At 37.6% G+C, this 23300-nt stretch overlaps 2 protein-coding genes across 4 annotated transcripts in view; both read right to left on the reverse strand.

Moving 5' to 3' along the window:
* Nucleotides 1-613: 613 nt before the first annotated feature.
* Nucleotides 614-8425, reverse strand: LOC117436609 (uncharacterized). Its single transcript, XM_034065662.1, has 2 exons — nt 8287-8425; nt 614-1846 (listed from the first exon to the last, which is right to left on the reverse strand). Exon 2 carries the CDS (start codon nt 1798-1800, stop codon nt 781-783), a length of 1020 nt encoding a protein of 339 aa, XP_033921553.1. The 5' UTR covers nt 1801-1846; nt 8287-8425; the 3' UTR covers nt 614-780.
* Nucleotides 8426-16661: 8236 nt separating this feature from the next.
* Nucleotides 16662-23300, reverse strand: part of GPR146 (G protein-coupled receptor 146) — a 29614-nt gene continuing 22975 nt past the window's right edge. For all 3 annotated transcript variants that reach the window (XM_034065555.1, XM_031045614.2, XM_031045613.2), the window contains exon 2: nt 16662-21456. In XM_034065555.1, coding sequence (XP_033921446.1) covers nt 20408-21412 — 1005 coding nt within the window. In that variant the 5' untranslated portion in view covers nt 21413-21456 and the 3' untranslated portion in view covers nt 16662-20407. The remainder of the gene's footprint in view (nt 21457-23300) is intronic.

A 23300-nucleotide genomic window follows, 5' to 3' on the forward strand; every position in this document is an offset into this window, starting at 1 on the left:
AGCCATCCTCTTGATCTTTCCAGTTCAGTGCCTCACAAAGGAACTGAAGCTTTCCTTTATGGACCAGCCTTTCCATTAATTTGAAATTTATTTCTTTTTTCTTTTTGGCACATGAATTCAAACAAAAACCTTAAGGGCTCCAATAAAAGTATAAGAGGAAAATGGAAAAAGGGAAGAAATGCTTAGTTTGTGTGTGTGTGTGTGTGTGTATGAGCAAGTGCTACAGTAGATGTAGCATTACATACTCTTTCAGGATTATAATGGATTCTTAAGCCATACTTCACTGCTGCTACTACTGGAATTTACCAGTGTTATAAAAATAAGTAGTTATAAAAATAAGTAGGCTAAGAAATCAGAAGCAGCAGCACAGCTGAGAAAATGCTTTGGCTGAAGATTTTTACTTTTGTTCAAAGTTGCTTTCTGCTATGTGTTTGCTTGCAACTTTGCTGGGGCAGTGGTGATATTACAAAAGCACACTTCTGTGGCAGCAGTACTTTTCTTACTACTTGGCTTTGAAGTAACACTGTAGGCGATTTAAATATATATATATATATATGGAAAAAAACCTCAGACCTTACATGTTTTCTCATAAATTACTGCTAATACTAGCACTAAGAATCTTTTTTTTTCTAATTCAGAACTGCTAGCTGTAAGACAGTCCAAGTTTGGTTTCTAAAGAAGGAACTATTACCCTTTTTTGAAGAAGTGAAAAAATGAACCAAAACCCACAAACAAACTCAAAAGTAAAATGGATTGACAGTTCCTCAGAACAATAAAGTGTTACTGAGACCCACTTTCATGGGTTGTAGTTGCTACTGGTATTTCCAGGTGATTGTTGGCAGTGTTTTTCCTTCGGCAGTTCTGGATGACTTTAAGTATTTCATCCTTGCATGGTTTATGAAAACAAAGTAGAAATACCAAACTAGCACAGCTCTCACAGAACAACACTATTTCTGCAATATTCATCACAAGCTCATTCTTTGGAGTTCCAATGCTCTTCTGTAATTTGAATGTTGTCCTGAAGAGAAGCATAAGGTTGTAAAAGAGACGGCATATAAATATCGTTATGCTTATAATATACGCAGCAGGATAAGTACGAATGTGCTGTTGTAAGGCTGGAGCTTCAGCAGGTGCTTCTTTTGTGAAGAGAACAGTAAAACAGAGTATCTGAAGAAATGATGGGATCGCAAATCCAAAGGTGAATTTAATGATCTCATATTCAGGCCATGCAAATAATGGATCTAACTGGCAGTCTGTTTCCAAGTGGTAGTTATCCGTGCCAACCAGTACTGCCTCAGTCAGTGACAAGCAGAAGGCATATATAAGTACAAATCCAACACACAATATGGGTCTTTGAGTTGCTTTGCTGAGAGCAGTCCTTGGTGGAAATCTCTTCAGTAATAGTATGAGAAGTGTCAGCAAGAAAACATACTGAGAATTGAAATAACTGAAGTTGAAAAAGAATGACAGTACGTTACATGCGAGGTGAGTTGCTTTTAAATAGTCAGGTCTAGTGATAACAGAAAATGATAAAAGAATCATTATAATATTGCTGATGGTGAAGTCTACAAGAAGCAAGTCTAAGTTTTCTATGACTTTGTGCTGCACATAATTCTTTATGAGAATGATCAAAATACATACGCCCGCTATTAATCCTGTTGGTACAAAAAAAGCGATGTAGCAGTGCATAAGTCTTGATATAATGTTTTGAGAAGCTATGAAGGCTTCAATTTCTTCTGGGGAGTTGAAAGCCAAGTTCTTGCTTGGGTAGCTGATCCATGTCATGTTGTGAGAAGCCATCCTTCCCTCTGCACCGTGCTTATTTCCCGTTCAATGGCGTTTGAATCTGAAATGGAAAAGGAAGGTGAAACAGGTTTTAAAGTACAGTTTGTAATTTCTGTGTTAAATGTTATGTGCAGTCAGGAGTATGAACCATTTGTTCAGAATAGCTGTAGTATATTTTTGGTGGATTTTACGTTCCTATGTTAATTTTAGGCCAACTTGCATAATATTTTTAGCCAGAGAAATCTGCCCTTTTATGTTTTTATCTGGTTCCTGCTCTCACCGCTGCTCCCTTTTCCTCCCCTCATGCAAACCGGGCTTCACTGTGGCTCAGCCCTGTTGACAACAGCCAGGATTCAGCGCACTCCTGTTGCCTGTAGAATAGATGGGGGAGTTGGCCATTTGGCGGTTGAGGAAGCAGTTGGCTCCGGGATTAGGTGGAGCCACTTTTCCTCACTATCCTGCCAAAAAAGGGTAAGGACAACGCCAGTGTGTGGGTTGCAGCTACAGCCACAAAATAACTCTGTGCTGTTGCAGGGATGGGAGTTTTGTCTGAACCCAGCTCACAGTCTCAGGGCTCACACTGAACACTGAGGAGAGTGCAAAGATAATCACAATATGAGGCAAGAGCCACATTCCTTCTTTGTTTTTAGTTTTGCTTCCTTTCTGGTATGAAAAAAAAGCCTTTTGTAACAGCAGGCTGTACTGAGGAGCTCATATAGAATCAATGTGAATGCTTAAGAACTGTTACAAACAAACTGCTTCCATGCTAAAGCATCTTTATACATTAATAACAGTAATTTTTAGATATAACTGTTGCATAAAACTGTGAAAAATAATGGTTTTCTCCATGCTTAAATTTGAGAAAATTATTAACAGTGCATTATAAACCTATTGGTGAAGTTTTAGCAAGGCATATTTTTTACAGCTGAGTTATAAATTCCTGAAAATAGGGAATTTTAAGAGTAATATGCATAGGCTGTTAGCTGTAATGACTCTATGATAAGTTGATACAATAATTCTGCTACCATATAAATGTTTGGAGGATTCTTTTTTAAGCCAAAAACCTTTGTAAGAGAACATAATACGTACTAAAGAAGAGTGAGATAATGGACTCACTATTCCTAATGAATTTTGAATGTCTGATGAAGTATGGTCCTTAGTACTGGAAAAAGTTAAACATACAGGCAGTTTTACAACAGTGTAGAATGTTGTTTTCTGAGAAAAAAAGAACCTTTTCTACTCACAAGGATTTAAGTTTTGTGTTAGGTTAGAGTTTGGTGGTTTTACTTTGTTCCGTTGTATGCAAAGCTGGTCTGTACAAGCAATGTATGTAGATGGCACATCAGGCAAAGACAAGACAGTAGAGTTCTCCCATACAGAAGTTTCTGTACAGTCATACTGGTAACAAGAGTGATATATTTAGTTGTACATAATGTGTTTCCCATAAAAGTATTGTAGTGATGTTAACTCTTAAAGTGAAAGTAACTTTAAATTGGTAAAAGTTCATAAAGTTGCATTAATGTTTTTAAGCTGTGTTCATTATAGATAAGTCAGTGTCTTTAAACTGTTTGACAATTCATTTATGATTGTTACCTCTGACACTACTTCATATTTCTGATATTTCTAATCTCTCCTCAAAATTGGAATTTTAATACTGGTTTTAATTAGAAAAGTTGACTTATCAAAGTGGCTTTGATTAAGTGTGTATATAATCTTAATGTAATTATAATTTCATTTATATAAACCCGTGGAGTTATGTTTTGATTCAGTGGTGTTCTTTGTCCCCTTGTAAAGACAGAGCTTCTTGCTTTCTAGAAAAGGTTGATTTCACTACAGGAAGGCCTTATGCACCCAGGGAAGTTGGTTTTTGTTACAGGTACACTTGAAGGAGGGGGTAAGTTGGCTGGTCAGAACTCTGGCTGTGTTCTAACCTCTGAGCTGAAGTTTACCATGTAATGTAGGAAAGCATTGATGGGCAGAACTGGTGGAAATCTCTGAAGCAAATTAAGAATCAGTGTAATTTTGAAGCTTAAAAATAGATTGTTAAAGTGAACAATCTTAAGGAAAATGGAGTAAAAAATCTCAAAAATGTAAGTGTTGGGAGGAAATATTGTTGTCTACTTAATTGTGGAAATGTATGTTAAATGCTTGCAGTAGAGTGTTTGTTTCTGTTCACCTGATTTTTAGTATGAACCACTAAGAAGGACTGAAGTTTGTACGAAAGTGCTCAAACTGAAGACTGAGAATAATTGAAAAAGCACAACCTTAAACCACGCATGCAAAACCTCACAACTGTAGTTAACTGGTTGGCTTTTTGTATTTCTTCATGCCAGTGATTTCCCCATCTCTTTCGAAATATAGCTGATCTGATTTCTAAATTATGTTCCATGTGTAATACTGAAACACTGGGGGAGGAATCTAGAAAACTTCTCAGTAATCAAGTAACAGCAGTGCTCTCCACTTTGCTTTGGTTCTATGCCTGAAAGTGATGTACTGTGCTATTCTGTTCAGACAGCTGCAGCCATGGAGCTTGACAGACTTGCTTCTTCTGACTTCCTTCTGCTGCTTTAATTTCTCTTTATTATTTCCTGGATATCTGAAGACCATGAAATTCTAACTTCTGCAGTTTATCTCTTCTTAAATACTTGGGAGAAATCTCAAGAATGAAGGAAAGTGAAAGTCAAATTTTGACCTTGTATCACGAGAGATTTGAAGCTTAATCTGCTGAAGAATAGGTACTTTGTGACTGTTAGAGAAAATGTGATCACTTGAGCATCTGCAGAAAGCCCACTCCATAGTTCCAGGAGGTTAAGAAACAATTACATTTTGAGCTCTTCCACCAGAGTTTCCAGTGTTACCTTCTAGTCCCATCAGGCCTTTTGGAGAGCTGAGTATTTGAATTTTGTTCTGGCACTCTGAAGGTCTTCCTTATCTTCTCAATAGCTTTTATACGATGAGCCACCTAACCGTGCTTGCTGTCCTTGCAGAGACTCTCGGAATAACTTAGCAACATTCAACTTTTATGGTAGCATAATTGCAAAGGAAACAAAGGGCATAGTTTTGGGTTTCACAAGAAATCAAACTGCAGGAAAAACTGCAAGGCCAAAACTCAATTGAATTTGCTCAGGATCTGGCCTTGGTACTGACACTGGCTTCATTTTTGACCACAGGAAAGGATTTTCATTTTAGTTAGCTAATCTTTGGGCATTTAAGACAAAGTAAGGAACGTTGGACTTCATGCGGCATATTCCAGTAGTTGCAACTTACTGTGTAAAAGTGCATAATCTTTTCTGTTTCTGTACCCACCAGTCTTCATGTTGTGATGTTTTAATGACAGACCATCACCATATTACATAGAGGCTATTGATGTGTTTAGGCTTAATTTGTCATAGGTGTCAAAATGAGTGCCTGAAATAGTTTTATTTGGGTTGTAATGCTCATAACCACAGACCATTATTTAACATTACTGTAAAATAGTAACAGTGACATCAATACTATGCTGCTTTTCCACCTAGACATTGTTATTCTAGTATAAGTGTGTGTCTTTTAAATTGCCTCATCTGGTGAGGGATTTAAACTAAAGAAAAGCCATGTATTCAACATACTCACTTGGGAAATAACACTGCAACTGTATGTGTATCATTATAATCAGGGTATTAAAATCGTGACTTAAGGAAAGATTTCCAGGTGTGTTGTTTTAAAGAGAACTTCCAGAAAATCACCTTAGGATTCCCACACAAACAAAATTTTACCAGAACAACAAGCTATTTGCAGATTTGCTGTGGTTAGTCCGTACAAGCATAATGCTTGCTTGAATTCAGTAGTGTGTTCATCACAGTAGAAGAAATACCTGCTAGCAGTCTGTAGCTTATTCTGAAATATTTTTGTTTTGGCAAATAAGGTTAAAGTTAATGCAGATATTATTTCTCCTCCCCTGTAAATTATTCCTAGAATGTTTTATTCTGCTTTAAAAATAATAAATCACAATGATATTGGCACACTGCTGTCTTATTTGCCTCTGGTGTCTCGCTAATTGTTTCAAAGAGAGGAAGTGCAATTTTGAGTTCAGGTTGTGGTAGGAAAGGCTCGTGTGCAGGTGTCTGCAATCAAATATGCCTCTCTAACATGCTCACACTTATATATATATTTCTAATTTATGACCTTATCCTACAGTAATTTCATTTCAGTATTTGTCTCTTCATAATTATTTCAGTGAAGCTTAAGGATATATATAAAGCACTTTACAAGATGTATTGCTTATCACCTCATGAAGTCGCTGTATTAGGGTTTTCCAGGTGAGATTATACATTGGACCCTATCAGAAAAATCTGACTCCTTTGCACCCTCTGCAGCTGATGACTTGAGTGTAGTCGCAGATGGCATAACCTCTCTATATATTTGCTTACACTGGAATGGATGGCTTTAGAGACTTTAATGACGGTAAGGTGCACATCTACCATGGAAAGCAACTCTTACAGTTTCTAAGCCTATACAGTTTTAAAGCATTCCCAAAGTGTCAGTTTCTTGCACTGAAGTATATGGATGCTTAGAGTAATAATGGGATGGAGGAGCTTGCAACTTCTGCTGTAGTAAGATGAACATATTTGCAAATATTCATAGACTCTTTTTGGCAATACTTGTTTCATTTAAAATAAAAAGATAAGTTCCATGGGAGCAGCAGAGTACCAGAAGGGTGTTTTATTTCTCACATCTTTTATTTCAAAATCCCCATGCAGCTGACCACATTTTTCATTCAAATGTTTTGAGTTTCCATCATAAAAAAGTAAGGAATTTATTATGTCATTTTCATCTGCTGTGAGAAAATCTGGTATTCCCTCAGTTCTTGTCTGGGGCTTAGATTTACTGCAGGGGCATGTAATGTTTATGCTCTGCTTGGTGGGGGGCCGTGAGTCCTTTACTCTTTTAGAGGCATCTGTCAGCTTTGAGTGCAAACACCTTGAGACCTGAATGTGGGTTTTTTCCCTCAGAACATGCTATGAGGTAAACTGACTGTTATTTCTGTTTACTCACTGGTAAATGAGAGTAATATATAGTCTGTCAAAGCTCACATATATAGAAACTATGGCAGAAGCCAGGCCCATTCCTGTTGCTCCTGAAATTGATTAGTAAGGGCAATTTGCAATATGCCACTTGCATTCTCTGTCCCTGTATTGTCACACTCCAATATTTTGTCTTTTCTTTAATTCTGTTTCCTCTAACTCTATTTTAATTGACCATCATTCGTATACTGATGAATTCTTACTTAACTTCATGTGCCCTCCTTTTTTTCTTGTTCACCCCCTTCCCTTTTTCTGGCCCTGTTTCCCCACTATCATGTGCTCTGCCTTTTGTGTCAGCAGTTAAAGCAAAAATGTTTGATTCTTACTCTCTGAAGCATAGTGCATACGTTATCCCTCACTTCCAACAGATGGAGCTGAGCAAAGGAGCACAGTGTTCAGAAGACAGCTTAAAAATAACAAGCTCTGAAAAGCCTACTTTCAGTACTGAGGGAACCTAGTTTCTAAGATTTCATTGTTTTTGGTCCCTCATCCCTACTTTGATGGTCAACTCTTGCAAACAAGGAGCTTGGTTTCAAGGTGACTTTTGTTTATTTGAAGTCTAGAAAGAAGAGCTCCTAAAATGGGGAGTTTCTTCCTGGCAGCTAGAACTCTTCCTCTATAAAAAGTCTTGCAGGGCAGTCTTTCTGCATTCTGTCACTAGCCTTTTGAAAGAAAATATTCTTTCATATAGTTATAAAAAATATACATGGTATTCCTTATGAAACTCAGCTTTTTGAGGGCATGTCCTGTATTAACCACTGAAACCAGTGCACATACTTCAGGGGTGAATTTGTCCTTTCTGTTCATATTACATCTGCCAAGTTAAAAGAAGGGGGCAGCTCACACCATATGGAAGACTGACATATAAAATACTATCTTCATCTTGCTTGTAATGTCAGAATTCCTACTGAGGTGGTAAAGGTTTACAAAATCCTACCCTTCTGAGAAATTAACCATTTCCTGAGAATCCAAAAGCTTCTATTTTTTACTTTTCCAGAATATAAATGAATCAGCAGTAACTGAACATAATCTCCAAGCAGCATTGCTGACGTGTTTCCTGTCCTATACAATTCCTGCTCTGTAGTCTGGATTATCCAACAATGTCTATCCTTTAAAATACTGCTTTTAGGCAATGGTTGGAGTCTTGTCTCCAGACCATGGAAGAGTGTTTCATCATCCAGCTATCATCAGTTCAAAGGGTGCTAGGTACTTACTGGAAAACAGTCTCTTTTACTCTATTTAATGCTCAGCTTTATTATAAATTTCAGCTTTATTGTAAGTTTCAGCTTTCTGAGGATATTTTCCAGATACAGTATTTAATTTGTGTAGTTCAAATGTTGTCAAAGAAGGGATAACTAAACCCTTTAAATTATAACTTCACAATCTGAGCCTCTTGTGATGAATAAAACATTGCATATTCAAAGTAATATAAAGCACTTACCTTCTCAAGAAAATGCTCCACAGATACAAACAGGCTGAGACTTTCACTACGAATAGTCAGATGAAATATAATTATTGTTTGGAGCATATAGCCCTTTTTATTTATGCAGAAAGCAGAGTGTATATATTACAATAACTTCTTTAGCTGCTGTACATCACGATGAAAAATCCAGACGCTCGCTGACTACAAAAACATACAGTTCTGTAAAGGAAACAGGAACTTGGTTTAAGTCATTCAAACCATACACGTTGCCTGTTTAGCAAACCTATGATTTCATCATGTGACTTTAAAGTTCAAATTATCCTCTGCAGAGAGATATTTTAGAACAGAAAAGTAGTGTTTGTCCCTGCCATTTCTAAGTATGTGAGGCCATCCAGTGGAATTTTTCCTCTGTTCATGAAGTCATCCAACATGCATTGGCCAGCCTTTGCATTTACATTTTTTTCTAGTGTGCTGTTTTAAGTCCTACAGGTCTAGAAAAGGAAAAGCCTGTTGAATAAATACCAAGCAAGGCCTGTTGCTTAACAAGGCAAAAACTCAGCACAAGTAGTGCATGTGAAAAATACTAAGATCCCTTCTTAAAGATAGAGCGTATTTCTGTTTTTGTGTGGGTCCTGACTCATGGAACATTCCCAGTATTGTATATCTGCAGTAAATTATTTTTCCAGATGCTCTGCAATGACCGTGAGGTGTTAAAAGACAGGATTTTGAGTCTGTGTATGTTTTGGGTCTGGCTCAACATCAGTCTTCTTAGTGTCTGTGTTGAATAGTGCTCTTAAAGCCTCAGAAAAGATTGGCATATGATGTATATTTTTTATGGTGCATGCAGCCTTTCTGTCTGCATGCCTCAGTAGCATCATGTTTTCTTAGTCCAGCACACAGGGAAGAACGTTTTTATTGTAATCTTTTCATAATCTGCAGTGGCTTTCATAAGATTGAGAAGATAATTTGTGACCAGTGTTTGAACAGTGCTCTGTTTTCACAGCATCTTGTTGCACTTTTATTGAAAACATGTAGAAAGAGCTAAAAAACTTCAAGAAAATGAAAAGAGACGAATATGAATGAGTCTACATTTCAAAACTGGAGTTGTGAGTTACCTGGAGAAAATATTTCAGCACTGGGTCTACATCTTCATCTGAAGGTTCACACCACTGCCCCAGATACTTCTTTGAAACTAAAGATGCATATAGAGAGGCTTGGGTTGCAGCAGTGGCCCAGATTTCAGCTTTCAGGCTGAAGGTTTATGTTCTTTGTGAAGGGGGTGTACTCCAACACAGCTCTTCGGTAGTTAAGTGGCTCTGTGAAATGTGGTTTCCTGTGAGTTTACACGTTATTCAGAATGCTGTAATTCCTATATTTGGTTTGGATCATCTTAGCATAGTAGTTAGTTGGACCGGGTAGGAATATTCAAACTACTCTTTACAAAGGTTTAAATTATTCTCAGTTAATTAGCAGTCAGTGAGTAAGGATAACTCAAGTGAAGATCAGCATTAACACAGCAGTGTTAGAGCCACATTTCCTGTTACCCAGTAACTGCTTTTCTGACAGTGCAAGGTGTAGTACAGCAGAGCTCTAAGGGAACTTACCCTTTGCTGAGAAAAATTATATAAATAGGACCAGAAAAGCAGAAAGAGAAAAGCTATTTCTTATGTCTCTTATATTTAAAAAGAAAAATAACCTAAGAGAAAACTCTCATCTTCAATATCATGTTCACATTTACAAACATTATTTCATACTTCATCTGAAACCTGTATCAAGCCTCATTACTTAGTGGCATTTAGAGGGCAAGAGAACTTATCATACTTTGAATCAGTGTCAAGTACCATCATATGGTTTCAGAGCATGTAGAGATATTCAGAAGACCACATCAGACAGTACCCCCCTTTTACAGGTGGAGCACTTGGCTTCTGAGAAATGTATTCTCCCAAGTTGATGGAATAAATTGAAAGCCAGAGGAGAAAAAGAGGTTAGAAAATCAAGGTTATCCTACCTCGTATACTTTATTCTCTTAGGATGGTACTCATTCCCATCCTGGTAGCTGCAGTTCTGCCTCATCAAAGGAAGCAGGCAAAACTGAGTCTGAAGTCTTGTAACAGATGCATGGTGTGGTTCTGGCAGCAGCTAACCATGCTGTTACTGTCACAGTTAATGTGTTACTAAAAGAAAACCAAGATATTGCTGTTGTGTGGCCAGCTGTGTCTTTCCTAAAACAATTAAATAGTTGATTTAATTTGCTTAAATGATCACAAGGTGCAAAGTCATATGAGAACAGTGGCAAACAGATTGTTTTGTTGTTTCATAAAACTGCAAAAAACAGTGGTTAAGTGACTGTTTGGGATGAACCATAATTTCACTGTTATTTTTATTAGTAATTTGTGGATTTATGAATCCTTGGCAGTTAGTATCTCAGTGGAAAAGGTTGATGTATGGTAATGATGTTCTGGGTAGGGCAGAGGCAGGAAAGGTAGAAGTTGCACAAGGTAAAGACTCATGACATTCTGTGACATTATTTAAGGACAGGCTGGTAACACAAACAGTTCCAGGAGCCATCTACAGTGTGCTGTGGTGAGCAAACCTTGGGGTTTTTTAATACATCTTATTATTCCTATGGCAAAAAAGATATACCCAGTACTGAGTGACAGATGTTATTATAGAGCCCCTTTTATTTTGGCCAAAACCAAATTGACCCTGGTGGTATTACTGATGTGTTTATCAGAGTACAGACCCCTGATAGTAGGTTTAATTTGAAGTGAAGTCTCTTTCTCTTATGTACATGTACGTCAGATGAGAGAAACTTCTCTGTCTTCTCTACCAAACACCATTCAATGCTTCTGGCTTGCTGAAACCGTGGAGATTTCAGTCTTTTCATTCTCTGGCTTAAAGCAGATTGATCCAGTAAAGTATTATGGAGGTGGTGATTCTGTCTTGCTTACCTGCCTTCTGAATTATCATGGTCAGTTGTTGAGCAGAGTTATCACAGCCAGAGATCAAAGGCTGCAGTGAGCTTGCAGTTACTCAGAGGATTGGACTGGATTGCTTGAGAGTAATGATTCTTGTTTGGGAGCTAATCCTGCATGAGAAACCTGAAGTGTCTTTTTAGAATATGTTGTTGTCGTCTTTTATCTATTTTACTTTTTGCCTTTCTGATGTACTGTTATTAAGTGGCCCTGTATAGTACAATCAGATTGTTTTGGGATATGAACAGGCTTGTTAATGCCCATTCCCCAGTGTATTGTGACGAAAAGCAATTGCTGTGGTACTGGAATTTTGAATTGTGAGATATACTACACTTTTTTCAGATATTTTTCATCAATTACCATGTATTTATGTCTCATTTTTTCCTCTAGTGTTGTTATGTAACAAAAACAACCACAAAACTTGAGTGCGGGATGTTAGCTATCCTTAGTCATAGATTGCTTTGACTCTATTCAAGGGCTGAGCTGACATAAGGGAAGCTTTGTGGGGTTTTAAGGCTACTTGTGACCTTAAGGACAGTAACTCAGGATTCCTGGAAAAAGAATTATTTCTTGAGAAGAGCATCTATTCTAAGGCTTTTGTTACATTGACACACAGTCACCAGTCACTCTGTGAAATAGTTCTTGTGAAAGGCCTTGACATAAAAAAAGGGGAAAAACCCCCTAGCAACCAAAAACCCTCTAAACCAGGAAGGAAGTTGTATGGAGAACCAAGAATTGCTAGCTTGAAGAAAGGTGAAGGAGGCACCTTGACACACTTGTGAGGTGGGCTGGTGCCAACCTCATGAAGTTTAACCATGACAAGTGCAAGGTCCTACACCTGGGTGGGAGCAATCCCAGGCAGAGCTACAGGTTGGGCAAAAAGGAAATTCATGGTAGTCCTGCGGAGAAGGACTTGGGGGTGTTGGTCAAAGAGAAAATGAACATGAGCCAGCAGTGTGCACTCGCAGCCTAGAAAGCCAACTGTATCCTGGGCTGCATAAAAAGGAACGTGTCCAGCAGGTCAAAGGAGGTGATCCTGCCCCTTTACTCTGCTCTCATGAGACCTCACTTGGAGTATTGTGTGCAGTTCTGGTGTCCTCAACATAAAAAGGACATGGAACTGTTGGAACAAGTCCAGAGGAGGCCACGAGGATGATCAGGGACTGGAGCACCTCTCATATGAAGACAGGCTGAGAAAGTTGGAGCTGTTCAGCCTGGAGAAGAGAAGGCTGCGTGGAGACCTCATAGCAGCCTTCCAGTATCTGAAGGGGGCCTATGAGGATGCTGGAGAGGGACTCTTCATTAGGGACTGTAGTGATAGGACAAGGGGTAATGGGTTGAAACTTAAACAGCAGAGGTTTAGACTGGATATAAGGAAGAAATTCTTTACTGTGAAGGTGGTTAGGCACTGGAATGGGTTGCACAGGGAGGTTGTGAATGCTCCATCCCTGGCAGTGTTCAAGGCCAGGTTGGATGAAGCCTTGGGTGATATGGTTTAGTGTGAGGTGTCCCTGCCCATGGCAGGGGGGTTGGAACTAGATGATCTTGAGGTCCTTTCCAATCCTAACTATTCTATGATTCTATGAATTTCGGTTATGGATGAATTTTAGAGTACAAAGACATGCAAGATTTTTTATTATATTCCCTGCATATTTGGGTTGGGGAGGGCTTTTTGAGTGTGGGGTTTTTAAAATGTAATTCAGTCGCTGACACTGATTTATAGGGTACATGGAGCTGTGTGTATCTGTAAAATCTGACAGTCTTACTGCCACTGCTTGGAGCTCTGTGCTTGGAAAGGGTTAAAAAGGCTCAAGTTGGAGATGTGTATACATAAGCACTGGTATTAATAATTACCCATGCCTCAAGAGGCTGGTTGTGAATAACATTTCTTCCTTTTATTCTAAAACAGCCATGCTCTGTGCTGTTCAATTGCTGCCTTTAAATCTCAGGATTGCTTACCCATTATTCATTATTAGTGATTTTATATTGGCTTATTTGGCCATTGTTTGTAATGTAGGTTGTTTTATAAAGAGTACTTTATTATTGTTACTCTTCAGTAATGTTTCTATCCATCACAAAATAAATTTCTCCATGTGCATAGATCATCTACATAACTCAGCTATGAGAGCTCAGAAATTGCCTGTATTTCTAAATAATACTTTTACTTCTGTTAAAGTGTGTGCAAAAGCTTTTTCTAATGGCAAGTTTTAGAAGAGAGCTGGTCTCTGCATAGCACTGCAGGTGCTAGAATGATTACTGAATTGCACATAGGCTGACCTGAAAAATTTTGGTAACTTCTGTATTAATTATGCATGAAATCTATTTCATTGTGAACCAGTGAAACCGTAACTTAATTAGAAAGAATTACAATGCTCTGGAGCTGAATGGGAATGGTACTTTCTTTGATCTTTGAGCATCTTGTCAACCACAATGACTAGTACCAGATGTTTCATGAAACAATACAAGAAACATATGCTTTTTTAATAAATATTTCTTTCTTGTGAATAATCAGGCTTAATGGCCTGCTTAAATGTCCTTCTGCTGGGTTCAAAACCAGATTAACTGTTGTAGAGATTTGTTTTCTGCAACAGAATACTGTTACATGCCCCATCCTCGCAGCCAGTCTGTTGCAGCAGTCATGGTTAATTTTATTCCTTCTTAGAAATACTTGCTGTAATGCCCTTAGTGCCTGCAGGCAGGACCATCCAGTACAAATCTGTGTCTCGCCAGAGACTGGGACTGATTTCTTTTTCCTAATGACTAACTTAAATCCTCTAATTCGTTTTACTGATCTGATTGCTTTGGGGAACTGCAAGAGTATTCTGCTAGTCACCGCCAGATGGAGTTTCTAAAACATCTTTGACAACAACTTTCAGCATTCATTTCAAAATGATCCTTTAGAGGTTTTAGAGATGAGCTAAGAAACAGTTGTGGAAGTTCTAACTGTTTCAAGTTAAAATTTAGCTTAAATTCACAAATATTGTTGCTAAAAATTAAGCTTTTCAGCTAATTTTGTAATTGGTGATTGTATTGGGCTTGAACAGCAAGGGTTTGGTAGCGGAGGTCACAGTGGTGGCTTCTATGAGAAGCAGCCAGAAGCTTCCCCATGTCCAATGCCAGCCAGCTACAAGATGGACCTGCCAAGGCTGAGCTCATCAGTGGCAGTTCTCTGTCCATGCCTCCAAGCTGGGAGTATTTATGCTGCTGCTTATCTGTCTTTTCATATAATGCATCATCAAGTACTTTTGAACTATGAGAAAATGGATTCTCTTTCTGGTTATGAATTTTGTTTGCTTTAAAGAGCTTTTGGTACTGTTTTGGTTTTGTTTGTTTGTTTTCTTTGTTTTTTACCTATATATTTGTATATTTAATTCATAAATACTTTGGTAAAAATCTGGTGTTTAAAAAAACATTTTACTATTTTGATTTGCAACATTGTAGTAATTCTCCCTGCTGTAGACTGAATGATTTTGACCATGCTTGTGGATGTAATTGAAAGTCCTTATTCTGTAGAAGGAGGGAATATAAGGAAATCCCATAGACTTCCAAGGTAAGGAAAGGACTCAGTGGGAAGAAAGTGGAGTGGCAAACAAGGTCATAAATCCTCTTCTCTCCTGATGGGAAAAGAATGTATTCAGCATATGTCAAAGTGTTTTGGTATATAATAGAAAACTAAAGGAAATAGAACAGAGGAAACATTTCACACTTCAGACCTGTTGTCGTGGCAGTCCCTGCAGCTGGTTTGGTTCCTTCAGATTGCCTTCACTTGGAAAACGTGTTGCACGAGATATTTAAGTAATAGACACGATTTTGCTTACCAGGAAACTGCAAAAATTAATCTTGGAGCATATGGTTCAGATTCATCAGTGCACTGAGCACTTTACAGCTGCAGAAGCTGAGGTGATAGGCAGTGCTTCTCCAAGCGCTCAGCTAACAGCAGAACTGAGAACAGCACTTGCCCAAACTCTGTGTTTGTTTGCACTTGCCAGTCCTCCACTGCTGCAGTTAAGCTCATGAGAAGGTCTCCAGCCTGAGCCCTGTACTGCTTTCATTTTTACTGAGCAATGATAAATTGGGTTTTGGCTTTGTTTGTATCAGGAGCAAAAAAACAATTTAATTGAATCTTAGGTTTGTTTTTTTTTTTTTAAAGTGTAACTTCCCTTGAGTTTTCTGCTAGCGGTGTTGTAATTTCTTCGCAGCTTTGGGGCCTCTTTTGGGGCCTGTTCCTATTCTATGACAGTTAAATGCCTGTTTTCTGTGACTGCTCCAGAATGTGGTTGTGTTCAGTGAGATCTCTTTGTATTGACAGGAAAGGGCGGATTCTGAGGCTGTGCTGGCCTGGTTTGTACTAATGTAAACCTACTGACCTGGTTGTACCTCAACAACTGTTTTTATTTGCATTTATGGAGAAGTTCCCCCTCTGCAAACCTGTAGGTGTGTTGACTTGCTACTTAATTAACTAACTGTTCTCATTTAATGTCCTTCAAGTCTATGTTGTATGAAAGGGGGTTTACTAATCCAGATGAGGAATAACCTTTTTATGTATGACAGTTATACCTTAAAGCTCTTAGGAATGAAGCAAAAGAAAAATCACTACTCTGTTTGTTGAGAGATGCTGGTTTCTTAATTAGAGTAAGTACTATAATACTCTAAATACTCTTTCAGTACTCTTTAAACCCTTGTATGGAAGTAAGGACACCTTGTCAGATACTAGGGTTTGACTAAATGATATAATATTGCAAATTCCATTTTCACAGTTGGTTTTTAAATAGAGTTTGATGTCACTTTCTGTCTTCCTACACTTTACAGAAACATTTAAAGGGAACAAATTAATAATTTTGGAAGCATAGCCAGAAAATAGTTTTATATGTTGGGGTAAACAAACTGATCCATGGTGAGTGATCTTTCTGGTTATCCACAGTGGTTACTGCAATAAATGTATCATGAGCTACATTATATTCTTAAAGCTGATTTTTCTTTGAGATGCCAAAGGTATGCGGTATTATATTATGTTGTTCTGGGAACCAAGATAATTCCTGCAGGGAGCTGATTTCCGAGATCTCTTTTGTGGCAGTACAAAGGAGAGGAAGTGACAAGGACATGGCCAGCGTGTGCATTAATCACCAGCTTTGTATTCCTGTGGTACAATGTTACTCTGTCTTATTAGTTGCAGGAGTCTATGCTGAAAAAAGGTATGTTGTGTGCCCTTTTCCTTTCATTCCCAGGTAAATTCCTGCTGATGGACAATGTGATCTTAATGATGTCAAAATTACATCCTGGAAAATCTGTTAACGTGTGTGATTTGACATTCAAGTCATGCAATTTGTCATGTTTTACTTCAGTGAAGCAACACAGGTTTAACCTTCTCTACAATAGGTTTTTATCAAGAAGGCCAAAAAAACAAATGACACCTCTTACTGACTGGATACACTTGAACACTTTTTATTGAGAATGTATTAGAGTCAATAGCTCCTTTGTGAAGCTTTGCAGAAATTCCATTTCTAGAGTATTTTGACATCATTTTGGAGTCCACATCTCTTCATTTTAATAGAAACAGAAATTTTCTAGTGACTGATCACTTTCTTCCATTAACTGAAATTACGTCTTCAGAGACCAGCTCAGTTGGATTCTCCAATGGAAGCTTTCAAAAGTAGGGCCTCTACTCAGCCAACGAGGGCCTGTCTTGAGCTTGCTACATTAATAATTCAAGCAGAAGCAGAGCACAACATTTTTGTTAGCTCATTGAATTGACTTGATTGGCAGCTCGACAAGAGGGCTGTAAGCCACAGATCAACTCAAATATCAAGTTTAATTTTGTGAGAAAATAACACTGTTAATAATGGCACTTAACTAGTGCTTAATTTCTAGTATACAGTATATACATACAGAAACATACAGTACACCTTCCTGCTCAGAGGTTTACATTCCAATAATGTGCTTTAAGAAATAATTTAATAAAATCTTTGCGAATTCCTTATACATCAGTAGGCTGATTTTTTATCTTGCATATATACAGTATTTTACTCATATTTGAATGCAGAATAGATAAGCCCCTATTTACAGTCATCAGGAACCTTCAGGCATTTGAAATGGAAAGGCCTCATTATGGAGAACTTTGTATAATAAAGATTTTCCATAAATGTTCTTTTGTATGTATGATACACATATTTCCAGAAGTATTTTACTGCAGTTGCTCATCTGCTGCTCTTTATATAGATATTGTGAAGTTCTCACTTTTTGGGATACTGCTTTTTCAAGAAATACCATGCGAGGGTGCTACAATTAAGTTCAAAATCTCCTTATGAGAATAGCAGCCAGGCAGCTCCATGGCACAGTTTCTTGGAGGCAAATAATACATAAATTAACTCTTAGAAAAGTTGAGTGGATATCAGAGTTGCTTATTAAACTGTGAAATTTGTTTGTCTACATGATTGCCATCACATTTAGTATATGTGTATCTATACATATATATATGCACTTAACTGCTGCAATAAAAAAAGATTAGGAAAAGAATAAAAACTGAGTTTTCAAGGGTAAGTAATACAAAAATTAGTTCTTTCTCCACCTCTCAAATAGCAGCTTCCATTTTACTGCATAAATCCATTTGTGATGTCAAATCACTGAATGATTTGGATCATCGTAGAAGAGTCAGCCTAATGAAGTAAATGTGAGTGGTGAGCAGTAACAAGTGTACAAGGCCAAGTACGGGTGGAAACGGAGGAGCGAAATGAAAATGAAACAGATAGTGCAGAGAAGTGCAAAATAGGAGAGAAAAAGAGAAATGATAAAAGATCAATGATGTGAAACTGTGAATTTAACATGGAGGGAAAGGAACAGAAATAAATACAACAGTCCTGTGAAAGACAGGAAGATGTCTTAATAGAGGGGGGAAATAGAAAGTAAGGGAGCAAGTGTAAGTTAAAATTGCACTTAACGCTGCCTGTTCAGCCACACAGTTCTGGCAGTGTCCCAGTTCTGGAAGCCTCTATTCACACCAGATAAGCCAGTTCTTCCCTCGTGGAATTTTCCTGCATAATAGGATAAAATTTCTTTAACAGATTTTTACAGGAGAGATTTAATGTGGTGCATTAGGAAACCTAATTTTCTTCAGATGGGAAGAAGAGGAACCTAACTGCTTGACAGTTGTAAGGAAAGATTTCTTTCTTAAGCACTTCTGTGTGGAAGTGAGTTTGAATGTTCAAGATGTGTAGAAATGCACAGAAAACCTCTCAAGGGAAAAAAAAAACAACCAGAGCAGCCAGGATCATGTCAGCATAGAGGCACAATAAATTAGTATGTGAATGGGATACAGTGATAAAGGCTTCATTCCTTAACATGGTTTTCATCAATGGGCTAAAACTATGTGCTGGATAGTTTTTGAGTGGAGAAAACACCACAGAAATAATGATGAATACTATAGGCTTTAAGGATTAAAAAACCCCAAATTAATAAATGAAAAGCTATTTTAAAAGTGAAGAGTAAATGGAAAATCTTTTCCACCAGGATGCTGCAACTTAGACATGCTTGTATATGAAGTAGACAAGCAAAGATAGCTATGAGAAGTAATTACTTGTGTAATATTGATGAAAAGGGAAAAGATCTGAAAAGGTTCTTCCTCACCTGCTTTCCACATAGAATTTAAGAGGACCCTTTATCAGATGAGATTGTGCTATAAGCAATGGAAAAGATTAAACTCTGGATTTGCTCCATGTTTTTTCTATACCAGAGGCTTGAAAAGGCACAATTTTTTGAATAAAGTCACATGGAATTCGAGTTGTGTTGTGACAGATTAAGCAATGAAATGATTCTGCTGGGTTGCAGAGTGAGTGACAAAGATGTCTTGCTGCCCCCAAACCAGTGAGAGAATGTAAGTTTAACTTCTGTCCCCCTCTGTCATTAATAATGCAATAGCAGCTTAGGAACAGGGAGTTCTTGGGTCCATGTTTTATTGTTTGGTGTCTCGGGTAACTTGTTTCCTGCAGCATGTTGGTGTTTCTTACATATTTCATATACTCAGTAGAATTTGGCAATCTCGATTGGATTTCTTCATCCCCCTGTGAAATACAGAAACTATACCTTCACTGTGCATTCAAGAATCACACTGGGAGGCACGCCATTTCTGAGAGGTCAGCAAAAAGCTGATGCTCTAGGGATTCCTAGATACCATTCCCATTTTTAAACCTTGTATGCATTCAGGGATTTGGTATGGTTTCCAAACCCCCAGTGATACCCTAGATTAAAGAGATGTTAATTTATTTGTTGCAAATATATCCCTTGAAAATACAAAATGTTAATCATAAACATATTTATTATTAAGATAATTGTTACATGAACATATGTGGACCATAACACTTAGCCAGACAGTCTTTACTAGTTTAACTTTGTAAACCACTGTGTCCTTCATTTTAATATGTGGAACAAGCATCTCTCAGTCCCCTTAAAATTAGTCAATAAATATTTCTGAATTCTTGAAATGCTTAGGATGCAAACAAAGCACTGGAAAACTAAACCACATTTTTGTTGTACCTAAAAAAACAAATCAATTTACCATAAATGTTAAAATCTAGGTTAGTTTGTGTGAGAAAATAATTTCTGAACATGGTAACTCAGGCTACTTTCAGAGGGGATTCAGTGATAAAGAAATTAAATAATTTAATTTATAATTCACATTTACTATTTTGACATGTATAATTGGATAACATGATCTTTAGTAAAGATCACCTATATCATCTTCATTGAAAAATGCTATTTACTTCATCAAGGATAGCACTATTACTTCTTTGTACAGAAAGTAAGGTAATACCATTTCCTATACAAGATACAAGGTGCTGTGTCTTCAGTCAAGACTTCAATAAACTGCTTAATGATTTCTCAGGAATATAGCAATGAAGACAGAGTTTTTTTGCTTCGTAACCCATTCAGTGCACTGAAAGTATTAGATGTCACAGGTATTACAGCACATAGGCCAGAGTCTCACAAGATTTCAGCAAACAGTTAACTATTTGAAAATTAAGACTGTTATTGAACTGTAATGGAAAGCTCCGTCTAGCCCATTGCTTGGGACTCTCACATTAATGGCTCTGAGTACCAACAGGCGATATCACAGTCCCAGTACTAGTACAGCAAGTACTGCAGTAAGAGAGCAGCAGAGGGTTTTTCCATACCTACGTCATGACCTGCTGTACTACTGTGTGCTCATGAGAACACCCTTGATTCCCACAGTGTATCTTCTTAAGCAGACGTCGTAATTTGTTGGGAAAGTTTTTGTTAATGTATCTGTAGAGCAGAGGCATTACAAAGCTGCTTGAGAAAGCCAAGAATTTTGACAAAATCTTGGTAAAATGTAGTATTCGACTGTAATTCTCATCTGCAATTCTTCCTTGTGCATTTGTAAATGTGCTTACCAAGAGAATAACATAATAGGGTGTCCATAAGGTAAACTGTGTACAGACTGTGGCAATCAAAAGCCTGTGCACGGATGGATCTAATCGTCCAGTGTCTTGATCCAGTGGTGTTGCCTCTTTGCGTATTCGCAAGATTAATACAAGTGCATACAGTACAGCAATAGCTGGTACAACATACCCGATAAAGACCATAATGGCATCTGCTGCTTCTTTGTTCTGCATCTTGGAACATTCAATTATTTTAGTGGATACATGATTGCAGACATAGAACAGGAGAGATGAAAAACTTGTAAGCATGGCACCACCCCATATGAATCCACAGACGTGTTTGGTGTTGTACACGCTTGACATGTAAGTTCTAGGTAGAGCACGTTCAATGTAGTAGTCCAGACTGAGCAATGTAGTTGAGTACATGGTAACTAAAGATGAGACGTTGAATAAAATAAGTAAGGTAATATAAACTTCATTGTTAGAATTCCAGATGGCCCATTTTGTATTGGCAAGACCTAGAAGATACATTGGTGCCAGAGCATTTATGATGAGGCCGGCAATGGCAATGTTGACAAAGTAGACATCTGGCATAGTCATAGTAGCTTTGTTGTAGAGGTTAACTAGAACCAGCAAGCCATTGTAACAAAGGCCAACTGGGAAACATATAATGAGGTAGAGTAGGGAAAAGATGGAAAGCACAAGGTGGAAGTCATGGCAGAGATGCTGATCCTCACTGCTCTCGGTACTGTTGATCAAGGCTTCACAGCTCCACATAGTGATTTTAGCTTTTGTATCTTCTCTGCTGGTTACCAGCTTTTCTGTAGAGAGAGAAATAGTAAAAGTATTGTTGAAATATTATATTGTAAGTGAAATGCAATGTAGTATGAAGAAAACATTCTAAAGGTATTATACACTTCATTTAACTGTTCAATTTAAGGTCAGTGACTGAAATGCCTTTTGATCATGTTAGACTAGAAGAAAGTTACCTGTGATTTAGAATTTCATGAGACTAGTACATGTTCTGAAGTTCTAATTTAAATGAAATTAATGACAAATGAGTGGATACAGGACACTCAACAGAAGTAAATAAACTACACCTTTAAAGTATGCACAGATATACCTGAACTACAGTGTTTTTTAGAATTATTAAACAGTACCTTTTATATAGTGAATAATATAGAAGAGTGGCTGCTGAAGAATTGAAGGCTATAAGCTGAAGAACAAATCTTAGCAATAAGATCAAGAATAGAGTTCTCTAAGGTGTTAAATAAGCTTTATGTTGAAAAGATAGTTTCTTAGGAGGCATTTGCAAGGCAGTAGGGTGGATGTCTACTGTATCACTGATAAAACTGAGAACGACTAGAGGGAACTGGGAAATGAGGTGAAGGGGTTTTTTATAGGTCAGTTTGTAGTCAAACTTCCGACCTATAACCATTTAGTTGGAAAAAAAAAACAATGGACCTCTGTAGTCTAGGGAATCTAATATCAGGGCAGCCTGACTTTCCGAAAAGGCAAGAATCAGCTATCATTTCCTCTCAAAATAGCTTGAATTCTTTAAAAAGTATGCTGGTATCAGTAGTTGTTGTCCAGCTATCTTTGCTTTTGTAAAGAGATAACATTTTAACTGAAATCAGTGAACTTCAAAGCAATCGTGAACAGTCTTTCCAAAATGCAGAAATAAGAAATGATCTTTCAAATACAATTCAAAACATTCACAGCCTTAAAACCATGGTTCTCATTCCCGTATCTGGGACAGCATAGAATTTATGCAGCAGGTGATTTCCCATGTCACGTGTACTCTGATACTGTCAGATACTCAGCATTGCGTCGTGTGTCTCTCTTTCAGCACGTATAGGAAAGTACAAATACACGTACCTACATTCTTTCCAGAGAGAGAGATAGATTTAATCAAATCCACAATAAACATTGTGCAATTAAAATGAATGTTACTAGACAACATGCTATACTCCATGAACCACATGGCTAAATTATATGGTATGGGTTTTGTAAGCATGTGGATACGTGGTTGCATCTCTCTAGTGCTAATCCTCTGACACTTCAACCATAGTACAGAATGTATTCCAGAATCATGTCAACTTCCATTTTTTATTTTCCACTGCAATTGTTTTGTGTGCATTTTTCTTCTAAATACCATAGCCCCTGCCAGAAATCAGGCTAAAAATACAGTAAGTTTAACTGGGCAAAGAAATTTTTATTCCACTGTCATATGTTGGATTTCCTTAGATAAGTGGCAGCAGCACAAGATGCAGTTCTATTGTTTTTAGAACTTGCTTTCTCACCTTAGAGGAAACACTTTGTTTTCTCAAATCAATTCTTTAGCTACAGTATTGACATGAGTAGAAAGTACAGTATCTTTATGTTGTCTTTCAGTCGTCACACTTCTTGAGCACTCAGAACCACCCAGTTTATTTTCAGGAAGCATCTGTTGTTTCAAGTTTTTAAGAAAGAAAAAAGCTGTTTGGCACAGTGGAAGGCAACCAGAGTTACATCTCATTGAACTGTTATGACTTGATCCAACCAAAGCAGCAGACTGGAACTCGATATTGCAAATATATGCACTATGGTGAGCGCAAGAGTGACTAAGCAAAGGCATGGATACAATCACATAATTCCATTATGTAGGTTTATCCTTAAGCATGTA

This window comes from Melopsittacus undulatus, chromosome 8 (genome assembly GCF_012275295.1).
Source record: "Melopsittacus undulatus isolate bMelUnd1 chromosome 8, bMelUnd1.mat.Z, whole genome shotgun sequence".
Classification (NCBI taxonomy): domain Eukaryota; kingdom Metazoa; phylum Chordata; class Aves; order Psittaciformes; family Psittaculidae; genus Melopsittacus; species Melopsittacus undulatus.

What these genes read in the sequence shown, in the direction of transcription:
- LOC117436609 (XM_034065662.1), bottom strand. Translation starts at nt 1,800, where the DNA reads ATGGCTTCTCACAACATGACATGGATCAGCTACCCAAGCAAGAACTTG.